Source organism: Monomorium pharaonis, chromosome 8, assembly GCF_013373865.1.
Source record: "Monomorium pharaonis isolate MP-MQ-018 chromosome 8, ASM1337386v2, whole genome shotgun sequence".
In the NCBI taxonomy this organism is placed as follows: domain Eukaryota; kingdom Metazoa; phylum Arthropoda; class Insecta; order Hymenoptera; family Formicidae; genus Monomorium; species Monomorium pharaonis.
In genome coordinates, this window is record NC_050474.1 from 5,199,781 (window position 1) to 5,212,796 (window position 13,016).

Genomic DNA, 13,016 nt, shown 5'->3' on the forward strand with positions numbered 1-13,016 from the left:
CTCGCCGCGGCAATAGCGGGATAAAATCCCGCGCGACGAAACGGATTTTTAAATTTATGATTCGTCCGTAATGACATATTTCCGTTTAATCGACAGGCTCTGTCGGTCATCGGAAAAATTCGATCATTATTACGTTGGGATACGAATTTGCAATTTAATTCGCATTCCTTGATTTTCGATGTAAATCATGGTCGCCCGCTGGAGAAGTGACGTTGAATAAAATAATTCGGCGAAATATTCGTCTCATCGCGTAATGACACGTAAATGCGTTATTTTGTCGTTAAAACTGTATATAATATCCATCTGCGTAAATTAAATCGTAAATGCGTTTTATTAGCGCGCTATTGCAACGTGATCATCGGTTGTGCGGCTGCATGCGCTCCGTTAGGCAAATTAATAATCGCCCACTGTTTCAAGGGCTTCGACGAACAGACAGGCGTAATAAATACCGGAATCCGGAAAAGCGTAATTATGCACAGCACCCGCGCGGTATTTGGCTTTTAACTCATCACACGGACGCTACCATGCCAATATTACGTCTTTATTACAAATTGTGCAATTTGTTTGTCTCGCGATTCGCGACGACGTCTCTTAAAACATTTACATCAACGACGAACGAAAATAATTCCGGCAGCAAAAAAAGTGTCGTGACAGTCTCGTCTAACGACACGTAAATGCATTTTATTTGTAAGTAAAACCGTGTAATATCCATCAAGGTAAATTAAATCGTAAATGCGTTTTATTAGCATGCCATTGTACAATCGTCAGTTATTCGATTGCGCTTACTCTGATTTTTCTATCATTATTTCCATACGAAAAAGATCCTAGGAGACTTTTTTCGAGAATTTCAGAAAATTAAGTACATGAGAATGATTGAATAAAATTTTGTACAATAAATAAATTATTTAAAGTTACGAGTTAAAAGGCGTTTCCGACAACAGGATAGCAAGAGATAGATAGATAGATAGATAGAGAGAGAGAGAGAGAGAGAGAGAGAGAATTTTCGCGCCTCAACTTCCTCGCTGGAATCCGTATATAGTCTTCCTCATCCATCCGTGATCTCTTCTTAATGCGGGACCGCGCCACCTCCACATCTCTCAAGCCGCGATCTACCGCGCGGCAATTTGTGGCTCGTCCGTGCACGTGTCGGTCCGTCTGTGTGAACCTCACCCTCGACGACGCGGACTAACGCACGTGTGAGATGAGGTAATAAAAATATTACGAGAACCTCTAATCTTTCTCATATAATGGTATCCATAATTCCTCAACGCGCTGTGGAGTCATGATCGGGCCTCCCCCCTAGCTATTCGTCCCGCGTAACCGCCACCACGTGGCCGCCGACCATGCAGGGGTAGATGGTTTCCCGATCTCTACCCTCGTCTCCTCTCACGCCGTTCCGGCCTCATCTATCGGCGGCGGGCATAAAGGAAGGCGCCGATAAGTTTTAACGTCGCCGCTTCCCACCGCGGTTATCTTTTTCGAGCAATCTACCTGACCCTCACTATCCCCCTCCATCGCCCGAGGCTATCCGTCTTTCTATTTTCATGAGTTTTCCCGCGAATTAAGATCCTCCGTTTACGACGAACTGATCCACGCCACATGGTCCGGCCGCACTTTCAAAGCCGATTACGGCAAACTGCTCGTTATCTGTCCAATCGACATCGATCCCACCTTATTAATACCTGGTTAATTTTTATGGATCGCTATTCGAAAGTACGAAGTTTCTAAAACGGTCCTTTTTTAATCCATTAAAGATCACAGTTGTAATAGAATTATAGCAGCAATAATTAATTTTGAAGTCAAATCCATAACTCCTCGATTAGAATTTAAGTAAAATCTGTTCCCCTTTTTGGAGTAACAAAATACCATAATTCAATATCACGAAAAAGCTTTATAAAGCAATACATTAACGCGTTTATAAAAGTTTCGGCTTCTCTTGCGTTTGCCGGTTGTATTCTCATGAGAATAAGTTTTAACATGAGAGTCAACATTGGTAATACAAACTACGCTGCATAAAACAAAATAATAACAATTTTCACACAACTCTTTGTATATATGTAAATAGAAATGCAATGCCGGTGTTTATAAGTTCGTAAAAATTTCACGCAAATGCGTTTGGTCTCTAATTAAATTAAATGTCCATTAGATGAAAAACATGGCAAAGATAAAAGTTGTTCATTTTAATTAACCACAAATAAGTAAAGAGAGCCTCGTCCGCTTTGAATAAAATTCTCCTCGTTTATTTGAATCGATTATTTGAAAAACAATTCGAAAAACGTAAGTCATTTTTTTGTCAAAATTAAAATACTTAAAGAAAATTGTGCAGTATTTACTTTCTCTGATTTTGAATCCTTTAATATTTCAATTTTGCTAAAAAAACTTTGTTTTCCAAATGAATTTGATTGTGTTCGTCGCATATTGGTGGGATTTTTCACTTTATACTTTATAATTAAGCATTTTAATTGCTTTTGTTTCAATAGTGCTTCTCGTATTGTCATAAAGTAAAGATTATCGGTGCTTTAGTTTTATCGTTTCTTCGAAGGAACGGAAAGAGCGAGCTTCTGAATCACTTCGCATCGATGAGGAATAAATGTGGCATACTGCAATGGCGCTGTTGCATGTACAGGCCGAAGTAGTTTCCGTGCCAAATGAAGTTGCATTCAACTTTCGGTTATTATTTCCTAACTTCCATTCCGCGTTTCTAAAACCGCGTTCTGCGGTTTAACGGTCGAGTACTTCCTTGTCGAATGGAAGGCAATGTCTGATTAAACTGGCACAGGTACGTGTTCAATACGCGTTTCGTCGACTTACACTTAAGACGCCAAGCTTCGAGAAAATTGGTTCATATTTAGATATGGCATGTTTCGATCGAGTTCTATATTTCGAATCGCGAATGTAGGACATAAGATATTGATATGTGTAGACGTAAATACCTCAGTTTGTAATAGCCTTTTATTAGCGACAGGTCACTCGATAGTGCAAACAGATGTATACAAATAATGTAAAATATTTGAAAACAAGATTTAAAAACTTTGTAAAAACCTAGAATATAAAAACAGCGAAGTGAGTGAGAGAGAGAGAGAGAGAGAAACATCCAATAGAATTTTTATCAAAGAGAACGAATCGTACATTCGAGAAGCAAGAGGAAAAAAAATGTGCAGTTACATGATAGCTCGTATATTGAATATACGACCCATAAATGTAGCCGTCGATACTGATTTTGCAAAATCCACCGGTGATACCGTATTCATGCGACGTCATGTATGTGCGCGTTCGGGTCTAAAAATAAGGGGCTCAGTCACGAAGCAACGGCTCTCAGATGGAGAGCACGACAACGAGCAGGATGATAAGGAAGCAAAGGAGGATGAAACTTGTACTCGTGGGAATCCGAAATCACGTCCTTAATTTCCATAAAAGAGTGCAAGGACTACGCGGCCGGCCCTCGCCCCTCATCCGCCCCTATCCCTCCCTCAATCGAGAATGTCACGTGACTCCCCTCGTCCACCCACGCCTTCTTTCCTCATCCCCTTCTTCTTTCCCCTCAAAGGAGCTTTTGAGCTCGGTAAGCATATCTCTCAGCATCCTCTTACCTACCCCCGGCTGTGCGCGACGAGCCAGCTACTCAGCACATTCTCGGCGAATCCCGCCGTCCGTCCCTTAAATTCGTTGCATTCGTTTAGGCTGACACACGAGAGTGCGCTCGACGCGGTATCGCTGTTTGAGAAGGTTTGACCGAGAAATCGCTCGCGCAGCCGAAGCGGATTGTTCACGAATGAGAGAGGTAGCGACCGTACGGTAATCTAAGTGCAGAAATTCCCGAAGTACACGCTAAATCCGAATGCAAATGCAGAGAGATTCGGAAACTTCACGCATCGCCCGTCCGCTACATACTTATTATTCGACGCGTCATCCCATTTCCCGTAATTTTATTTCAAATTTAATAGAACTTGTGCCACCTCTCGAGTCATCCGTGACGAATCCCCGAGCGAATAAATTTTCATATACAGAAGTACTTAATGTAATTACCACGCACTAGCCTTCAAAGATCACGTAGTTAATTATTTACCGCGCAATGGATTCAAATTACATATTAAGTGACCTCATTAAGAACGTTGCACGCAGTTCGAACTCTTCTCGCTTGCGATTGTAATTAAATTGTAATAACGCCGTGGTAAGTGTGTGTGTGTGTGCGTGCGTGCGAGGCGTGACGTTAACGTGAAGAATATTGCGCCTTGACGGGCAATCAGTTTCTCGTATATAAATTATTCCGCAAATTGATAAAATAGGATCCACTTACCTTCGTCTCAAGAGAGAAAGACAGAGAGAAGAGGATGAAGGGTTTCGCGTCCCGCGAAAGTTGCTCGCCGTTACTGCCGTGGATAATTAATTAAGGATGAAACGTGGTCTCACAGGCCGAGGCATGAACTTCGGGCCAATGTTCAACCCAGTTTTGTTCCCAGATAATTTGTCAGCGTGCTCGAATTTTTGGATCGAGCGCGGTGCTCTGCCGATGCTCGAGAGCACCGAAACTTTCGCGCGGGCGCGTCGTCGGAACTTTACCTTACCCTTGACGCACGTCGACGAAGAAATTTGTAATGCCTAACTTTGAAGGGTGTGCCGAATCGAACTTTCTCCTAAGCGATTAGTGGCTCTCCTCGTAGATTAGCGGGTTATTGGAATTTATTAATTTACGTCCTTGATATCTCTTCCCGTTGGCGCGTCATGCGTTGATGTACGACGCCGTGTGAATTATTCGATGAGATTATGGCTGGATATATCCAATCAAACGTCAGAATGGCACAATCACAGGAAAAGAAGGAAGGGATTAGAATCTGGCGCGTTCGAGAAAAGAAAAAAAGTGAAGGGAGAGAAGGAATGTGTAGACACAGCGATCGCTGTTGCTGTACAATATAACGTCGCCTTTATTATTACCGTTTTTGGTTATTAACCACAATTGTTAAACGTTCACTTTTTCGTATAATACAACTTTATTCTCTATACACACGCTTTCCTTCCTCCCTAAGAGTTCCACCTTCCGCGCTGCTTAACGTCTATTTTTAGGTAATGTCTGTTCGTGTACATTTTCTGTGTTTTTATATACAAAAGCGCCGGATTATTCGTCCGTCGGCTAAGCTAACGGAGAGAGCCAGCGTTCTCTTCCGCGCGATTGATCTACCACATGACTTCATCCTAATCTCTTCCTCTTCCGAACCATTCCTTCTTTATTATCCTACTCCTCTCTATCCCGGAGCTATTACGAAATTGCTCCTCCGCCTCTTCTCCTCCGCCTCTTCCACCAACGAGATACCCGGCTATTTCTTCTTCTGTATCTTCTACCGAGATCCATCACGATCGTCCCGCTTCTTCCCGCGCTTCCGCTTCATTTCCCCCATCCCATTTTCCCACCCCCGTTTCGTAATGGTTTTCGCTTTACATCGTTCACGTCGTATCGCCATTGGCTACGAAGTAATTGACAAAAACCTGTCAAATAACTCGACTGATTTGCAGCGGGATTAATCCATTCAAGCGAACGTGACTTTATTCTCGCGGTCTTTCATGTGAAAACAGATTGATTTTATCAATGATGGGCATTTTAAAAAAGTTCCCTTACGTTAAGAGACAACGCTTATCTTGTCGCTATAGGAATCATCCGTCATCTGAAAGTGCTATTGTCCATTTTACAAAATTATATGCATATGTATATATGTGTATACATGTATATACACACCGTAAAATTTATAATGACACGTATTATTTTAAGTTACGCCCATCCTTGATAACTGTTACAGCCTCCAAATGCGTAAACTTACAAACAGCGTTAAACGAAAATCTGTATCCCAACAAGACACTTAAAGCTCCTTTGATCACTCGTGTTACGAGAATTACGTTAGTGCTGTGTAGCAACACGCAACTTTGTCCTCGCTACTTCGGAGAGAATAAAACAAAACTTGATTGACGTTGTAAACTTATCTGCAAATTACGCGTGATATAATTTGCAGATAATTATGTACATGTAACTTCTGCATGACATAGGCGGTTACGTTACAGCTGTTCGTCCATTTCTATTACGCGATTATTCATTTCGCGTTTTCCACTTACAACCGTATTATAAATTTACGTTCTGTCTCTGTTCACACAGCCACGGCACAATTTCTTCGTTCCCCCATCAGAAATTTTCCATCGATCCTTCCTTCGTTCCCCTTTGTTTCACGTCACATGTGAATTCATTTCGTCTCACTTCTTTAAAGAAAAGTCCCCTCTCGTGGTCCTGCCGCGGGATGGCCTCAGACTACGTTGTGCGATAGGGAACCGTCATCCCGCCACGTGTTGGCTGGAAGGAAAAAGTCATCTTTTCAAATTCTCATCGAGACGATCCCTTCGCGGTGAAGCACGAAGTTTAGGGGCTCATGGAGCCTGGCTAACATCGTGTGTTACCTCTATAATGCATGTCCTGCGCCATCGACGGACACTTGGCGTTTCCCCGCTGCCGGAATAACACAGAAAGTGCATTTAAGTTGCAGTTCCACGAGAAATGCCGACGAGATTGATTCTTTTATGATCAATCAAAATATTTATAGCAAGAATTTTGTCTACTGATAAAACTTTAATAAACGTTATAGATAAAATAAAAAATCGAATTAAATGTAAAAAAAAAACGATATCCGGTTATTTAATGCTAAAAAAACGCGAAAGAAGCTTTTATTTAAATCAAATAAAGCTCCTTATGCATTGACAATTGTTTATAGAGTATAATTTATAATCTATGTTTAATAAATATAATTTAAACAAACATTTTTTTCCCTTGAGAACCCTTTAATGGATATACTAATATTACGATATTAGATTTACCGCGATATGCCAATTACCCTGATTGACACTACATTCTTCGCACGAAGAGTATCGAATGACATAATCACAAGCGTTATATTACCTTGGCAAAATCGATATTTGTTCGTACGGTTCTATAATGAAGACCCTGCAGCGGTCTGGAATTGTTACCGAGAGGGGCTTTCGGCGTGCTGGAAGGGCCCTGCATTAATTTCCTTAGGGCGTACAGCTAATAACAGAAACAATGCGTTTCTATAGAAAGACGAGATTCCGTCGATTGATCCAACAATATCGACAAAACTATCTTGGAGCCGTCATATAGCGTCGGCCGCTATTTACGATGATTCGATTATTATTGCGAGACACGCGAACTCCTGATAAGCGGACTTTGGGAAGCGAAAAAGGGGGGGGAAAAAATATGCCGGGAGAAGTTCGATGGCAAATCACCGATTGAAAGGATCGATGTTTTACCTCTCGGGCCGTGATGTAAATTGGTTTGTTGAGGATCAGCCAAACCGCCGTTTCCCAACAACCCGGGTGCGTTGTACTACCCTCGTAAGTCATGTAACCGGTGGTGTCCGGTAGAAGGCTTTTCAGGGACAGGTAGCGCACGGGTGCGGTGTCCCCTGAAATATATAAATTATTAATAAGATTTACGTCAGACCCATTCTCTCAAGATAAGATTAAATTATCTCGTCTCACGCGATGAAATCGCTTATCTCAGTTACTTTGCAAGTGGATACGATTATGCCGACTGCCAGCGAATTTCTTTCGCTGGAATTTTCAAGGACTTTCAACGATACTAGCCGAATAAATCAAGCAAAATCAGTCAGCGATACCCCTTTAATTCTAGAAGATTTTCGCACATTAGATGACTTTAAAAGTTTAATTAGATCCTTGGAAAGAAAATCGTAAAAATCGTAAAACAGAAGTGTGTTCCCCAATTAGGAGACGGAGATTACAAAGTGAGAGATTGGGAGAAGCGAGATTCAGGAGTGGTGTTAACGCAATTAGTACATAAAATGCTAAACATGCCGATGTAGAAATAAAGAATTAATTATGGATGACGAGCATGGCACATCTAATAAATAAGATATTCTAAGATGTTTAACTACTATGCACAAGGCAGAAAGCTCTTTCGATGAATCATTTCGTTTTTATGTGCGCTTTTTTTGCGCCTTTTGAAATTCGACTCCTGTACTCGGCCACGAGACTCGGCAAACGAGAATCATTCCCTGCAGCTGCACGCGGCGCGGCGTTCCTATAAATTCAACGATTATCCGGGCGCGCAGCGCGAGCCTCGTACTTTTACCGATAACAGGCGTATGTGGATTACGGGGGATCGTAAAGCGTAAAAGTCTCAAATCTCTCTCGCGCTAAGGCTCCCCGATGGCAAATCGGTGTCGCGATACTCGACGACGAGCCACTTTCGCGCCGAAGCGAACGCGGCGGACAAGGCGAGCGGGCGAAATTGCTCGCGATTCGTTTCTGCGAACTCGCCTTTGAACTTTTGGCACCCCAGCAGAAGCGAGGCGAAAAAAAAACGACGATAAGTCTGGAAAAACGAGGGCGAAAGGAGCAGCCGGCTATGATTGACACTGCGCAAACACACATAAATTGTGCACAAAGCGCGGGCCATGTATTCGCGTTACATATTTAAGTACAATCTGCATTTCCAACACGTGCACTTTTCAGGCGCGTACACGAAAAAAAAAATCGCTAATGCACCGAATGTCCCACAATTATATAATTTAAATCGAGGACAATCTCAAAGAATTAATATTAACGTCTTTTTCGTAGAAGCGATAAAAGCGGCTGATCCTAAACTGCTATTACTACTGACAATTTCATGGATTCACTTCCCACGTTTGCAGCATCTTAAAATTATTATTAGCGAACGTTACTCTTGCCATCGAAATAATGGCACTGCACTTAAGCCATAATGCTCTCGCGGTAATAACGCCCGTTGATTCTGCACATTTAGCGAGTTATAATTTCAAACGTCGCTGGTCATAAGTGTATCATGTAGCCTGGTAAACAGTAGAATTACAAGAACAAACACACAATGTGCAACTCGCTTGCAAGCCGTCACTACGCAAATATCTGCGTCTCATGCAGAATAGTGTGTACACGCAATGCATTATGCACTAACCGGCATAACTTTCTATCGACAACAGTGGGCTTACCGCGTTTCACAAAAGCTGCCATTCACAATTCAATTATTACACTCAAACAACAAACCGTAATTAGTAACTGCACGAAAAGCATACTAAGGTATGTAAAAATTTAATTAGACACAGAGCGGAAAATAATTTTTTTTGTTACCATCAAAATAATTATGAAAGATGCTCAAGCCAGTGTTGCTATAATAGAATATCAAAATTTTTTTGCATTGCTCATCATGCTTGAACATATCCCGCGTAACTATTTTGAAATAGTTTAACAAAACTATTTTCTGATCTGTATCTATTTTCTAAATTAAATTAATTGTTTATTAGTAGTACTGTATAATTGTGATCATCAATGGTCATTCACTGCCTTTCAATGATCGGATTAAAAACGAATTCTCATTGATTGAAATCAATGTATTATTATTGAAAGAAAAAATGGATCACTGTTTAATATAGTTATAAATTATGACACTGAAATCAATAGCTTTAGAGAATAGTTAAATTTTTAACTACTACAGAGAAATCATTCATTCTGTGTATGAGTAATACTTGGGAACAGCTGTTTCTATGTGAAATAAAGATATTTTAAGCAAAAAAAATATGATAAAGTATATAAGGTTTTTTAGCATTTTTCTTTAAGATACACTGAGTTATAAAAATAACGCACACAAGAAAAGCTAATGTTAACGGAATTAACAAGGAGAATCATATTCATGTAATTACGATTTAATTACACATTTAGATGTGACTATATACGATTTTGGCGGATCGATGGAGCGTCGTGCGAAATGAATTTCAGAGAGACCGACGTGCGAGATATGCGTCGACGGAATTTACTCTTGAAGAGAGCGCGAGCGATAGGTTTCGCGGGTGTATGTACGATGGGATGCGCGCCGTTCGTAACCGCCAAATGTCCAGAAGTGATTTGTATCTTTCCTACGTATCGCGCGCGCGGAGCGAAATCCAGCGTAAAAGGTCATCATTTCAGAATGTGCGGTGAAAATAAATCTTTCTCTCGGAACAGTGCGCGCGCTCACGCCGGGGGGATCGTATTTATCGGGACCCTGGGAGGTATGTTACCGCGCGGTTTCACCGCGCGAACCTTCGATTCGAGCGTGTCTTCGTCTCTCCCCGCGCCACGCTTCTCACATCGGCCGGGCGAAAATTAATCTCGCGCGCAGCCGACTGTTCAATTAGAGAGCTCTTTAGCGCGTACCTTGGGGGTGGAAAAAAAAAGCACAGAGAACCGCACGGTCGTCGACTGCGTATCACCGGTATCACCGGCCGTGCGTATGTACATTTTAGGTGTACATAAGATTATCCGAATCTCGTTCGTTGTGGACGAGATGAAAATCCGGCCTGAACCATCTGTACACACACGCCCGCGCCAGTTTATCTACAAATAAAGGGATACATATAATCCACGATGGTTCTATGTAGCCAACATCTAACACGGACTCCACTGTAACGTCCTCCTCCTCGTATATGTTGCATCTATTTCTCGCATCAAGTCTGTGACGTTGTCATGAACCTTCGCTCACAAGCGCATAGAATTCATCCCCCTTTACTTGTATGGAATATAGCGAAATTTACACAAACCGCATGGATATACGTATTATGCCCACTATATCAAATATTGCGGCTAGCCGTGCTGTTCGCTTCATTAATTTATGCATCTAAACGTGAAGAAGTATGTCTTTCCCGTTGTGTTAAATTATGGAAATAATTGTCAACTAATTTTACAGTGTGCTAAACAAATATATTCTTACGCTAAAAGTACTAAGCGATAATCATAGAAATTTCTTGTAGATTTTCTTATAGAAAATAAAATTTTGACATTTTTTGACATTTTAATAATTATATCCTTTATAGCAGTAAAACATTTTTTAGCTTCGATAATCACGTTCCTCATTTTCATAAGTAATTTAGTCGTTTAAGCTTTTCAAGGTTTTACCTTTGAATAAATTATGCGATAAATTATTTAATGTGTACACACAAACATATCATGTATATGTTGATACAGACATTTATCCATTTAATAATTCATCACATAGAACATTTATCCAAAGAACATCATATAGAACAATTAACTCTTTACGATTAAAAAAAATGTCGATACTTCCAGTTATAGCCTGCAAACGTATTTGTTTTATAATCACAACATAGAGGTAAAAAATCAAGTGCATGCAAACGGAAGATTCAAAAGGGGGACTGAAGTATATCAGCCGCAAGCATGGCTGACGAATCTGAGAGTAGATGTGTGTGGAGCAAGTCGCGACGCAGTACAACGGAAACACTTTAAGTGCATCTAACCATCGTAACGAGTCCGTTTGAAGTAGTAACGTAACGCAACGACAATTTCGCCTCTATGCGACGAAAACCACCAGTAGTAACCGCGACGGGGAGCGAGCGCTTCATCAAAATGTCGCTCTATATACGCGGCCGTCTATTTCTCGTATTGAGTCCGTGACATTAAAGATGGGTGAACGCGTTCTCGCAAATGGCAGATCCGGCACAAGGGAGCTGCCTCGTTTTGCCTCGCACAGAGAACGATCCTCCACCCCGTGTGCCGGCTTCCAACGCGCCCCTCGCCGCTCCCCCCTCCCCCTCCCCTTCCCACTGCCGTTTCCTCTTTCGCGCGGAGATATTCTTAGGACGCCGACATTCAGGAACTCCGAGCGCAAAAAGTAGAAGCCGTCAAGTTCTTCTCGAGGCGAACGCCCGCCGTCGACCATCCTGTGTCACTCACCCTCGTTCGCCATTTGGCGCTATCTTTCCACGTCTACGTGTATCGGCCGTGCGTCTTACGGCCCCGCGTGCGTGTGTGTTTATATTTTTATTCATCGTCGCGTTGTGATCTCACTTCCTTCCCGGCGCGCCAGACGAGGTCGGCGTACGAGAGCGCCAGATGGGGAGGGTAAATGGTGCTTGAGGGGGAGGAAAGGAGAAAGAAATCCGGCGAGATGACAAGTAATAATAATGGGGGCGCCGAAGAACGGGAAAATATCAACTGCTTCGTACCGTCTGCGGCAGGGCGCCCGAGGCAGGGCGGGGGAGAAACGAGATGGACGAGAAAGGGTGGGAAGGGCCCTTCTGGTGATTAATGAAATGCATTAACTCCTTCCCCCTGAAGACGGGGAAAAGAGCGAGCCTGAGAAAAGACCGCCGGCTACGAGATCGCTTCGCCGTTTCGAGAGTCTGCGGGGGCTATTGATACGTCCGCGTACACAAGCGAGATTTAAACGAGGCAAAATGCAGTTGTATTATGCATTGTAGAGGACCGCTATAAGGAGAACGGTGGTCTATCGAATCTCGAAATTATCGCGTTTTCTCGCATTCTCATTTTAATAAAATTGAAATGGATTTTTTCAGACGAGTTCAATAAAAGGCCGTCGTTCATCGTTTTTTTTTAACTGTTTTTTTATATTTCTCATAAATCTTTGATAAAAAGATCAAATTTCCGTTGTGAAACGAAGGGCTAAAAGCTGATCTTCGAAAAGCATTGTTTTATCAAAATAATTCTCGTATACATAATTAAACGTAGTCAAACAGACACACAGTTCGCTTAAATCAAAGATTGGCTTTCTCGTAACATAACGTAATCGATTACAACTTTTATTTTACATTTCTGGTTTTCTGTAAAACAAGATATCGTAATTCTCGCGTCAATAGTATTCGAATTTACTAGACATCCCGTATGATAATAATTTTCTTGTGGAAAAAAACGGCGATTTTTGCGGCATGAAAAGCGATACAACACGTTCCCGTTTAATAATTCATGGTCGTCGCAAATCCGTGCCGACGCGCCATTATCTACTATCAAAGTCAGGGCCTCGGGGGTGGCCGGTCGCGCAGATATTCCCGTGGAAGGTCCACACGCACGACACGCGGCCGGCTCGTTGCGTGGAGGTCGCGCATCGCCGGGAATAACGTGAGGTGCTCTTAGGAAAATTGACCGTGCCTAATGGCGCACACCGGCGGGATAATGATGATGACAGCGGCGATAATCGCAACATA

At 42.1% G+C, this 13,016-nt stretch overlaps 1 protein-coding gene across 2 annotated transcripts in view; it reads right to left on the reverse strand.

Annotated features, from left to right (window-relative positions):
• Positions 1–4,898: 4,898 nt before the first annotated feature.
• Positions 4,899–13,016, reverse strand: part of LOC105833820 (carbonic anhydrase-related protein 10) — a 132,012-nt gene continuing 123,894 nt past the window's right edge. The window contains exons 7-10 of one of the 2 annotated variants that reach the window (XM_012675839.3): positions 7,300–7,454; positions 6,932–7,057; positions 6,436–6,484; positions 4,899–6,349 (exon numbers count right to left, since the gene is read on the reverse strand). In XM_012675839.3, coding sequence (XP_012531293.2) covers positions 6,285–6,349; positions 6,436–6,484; positions 6,932–7,057; positions 7,300–7,454 — 395 coding nt within the window. In that variant the 3' untranslated portion in view covers positions 4,899–6,284. The remainder of the gene's footprint in view (positions 6,350–6,435; positions 6,485–6,931; positions 7,058–7,299; positions 7,455–13,016) is intronic. The other variant, XM_036290472.1, reaches the window with a different exon arrangement.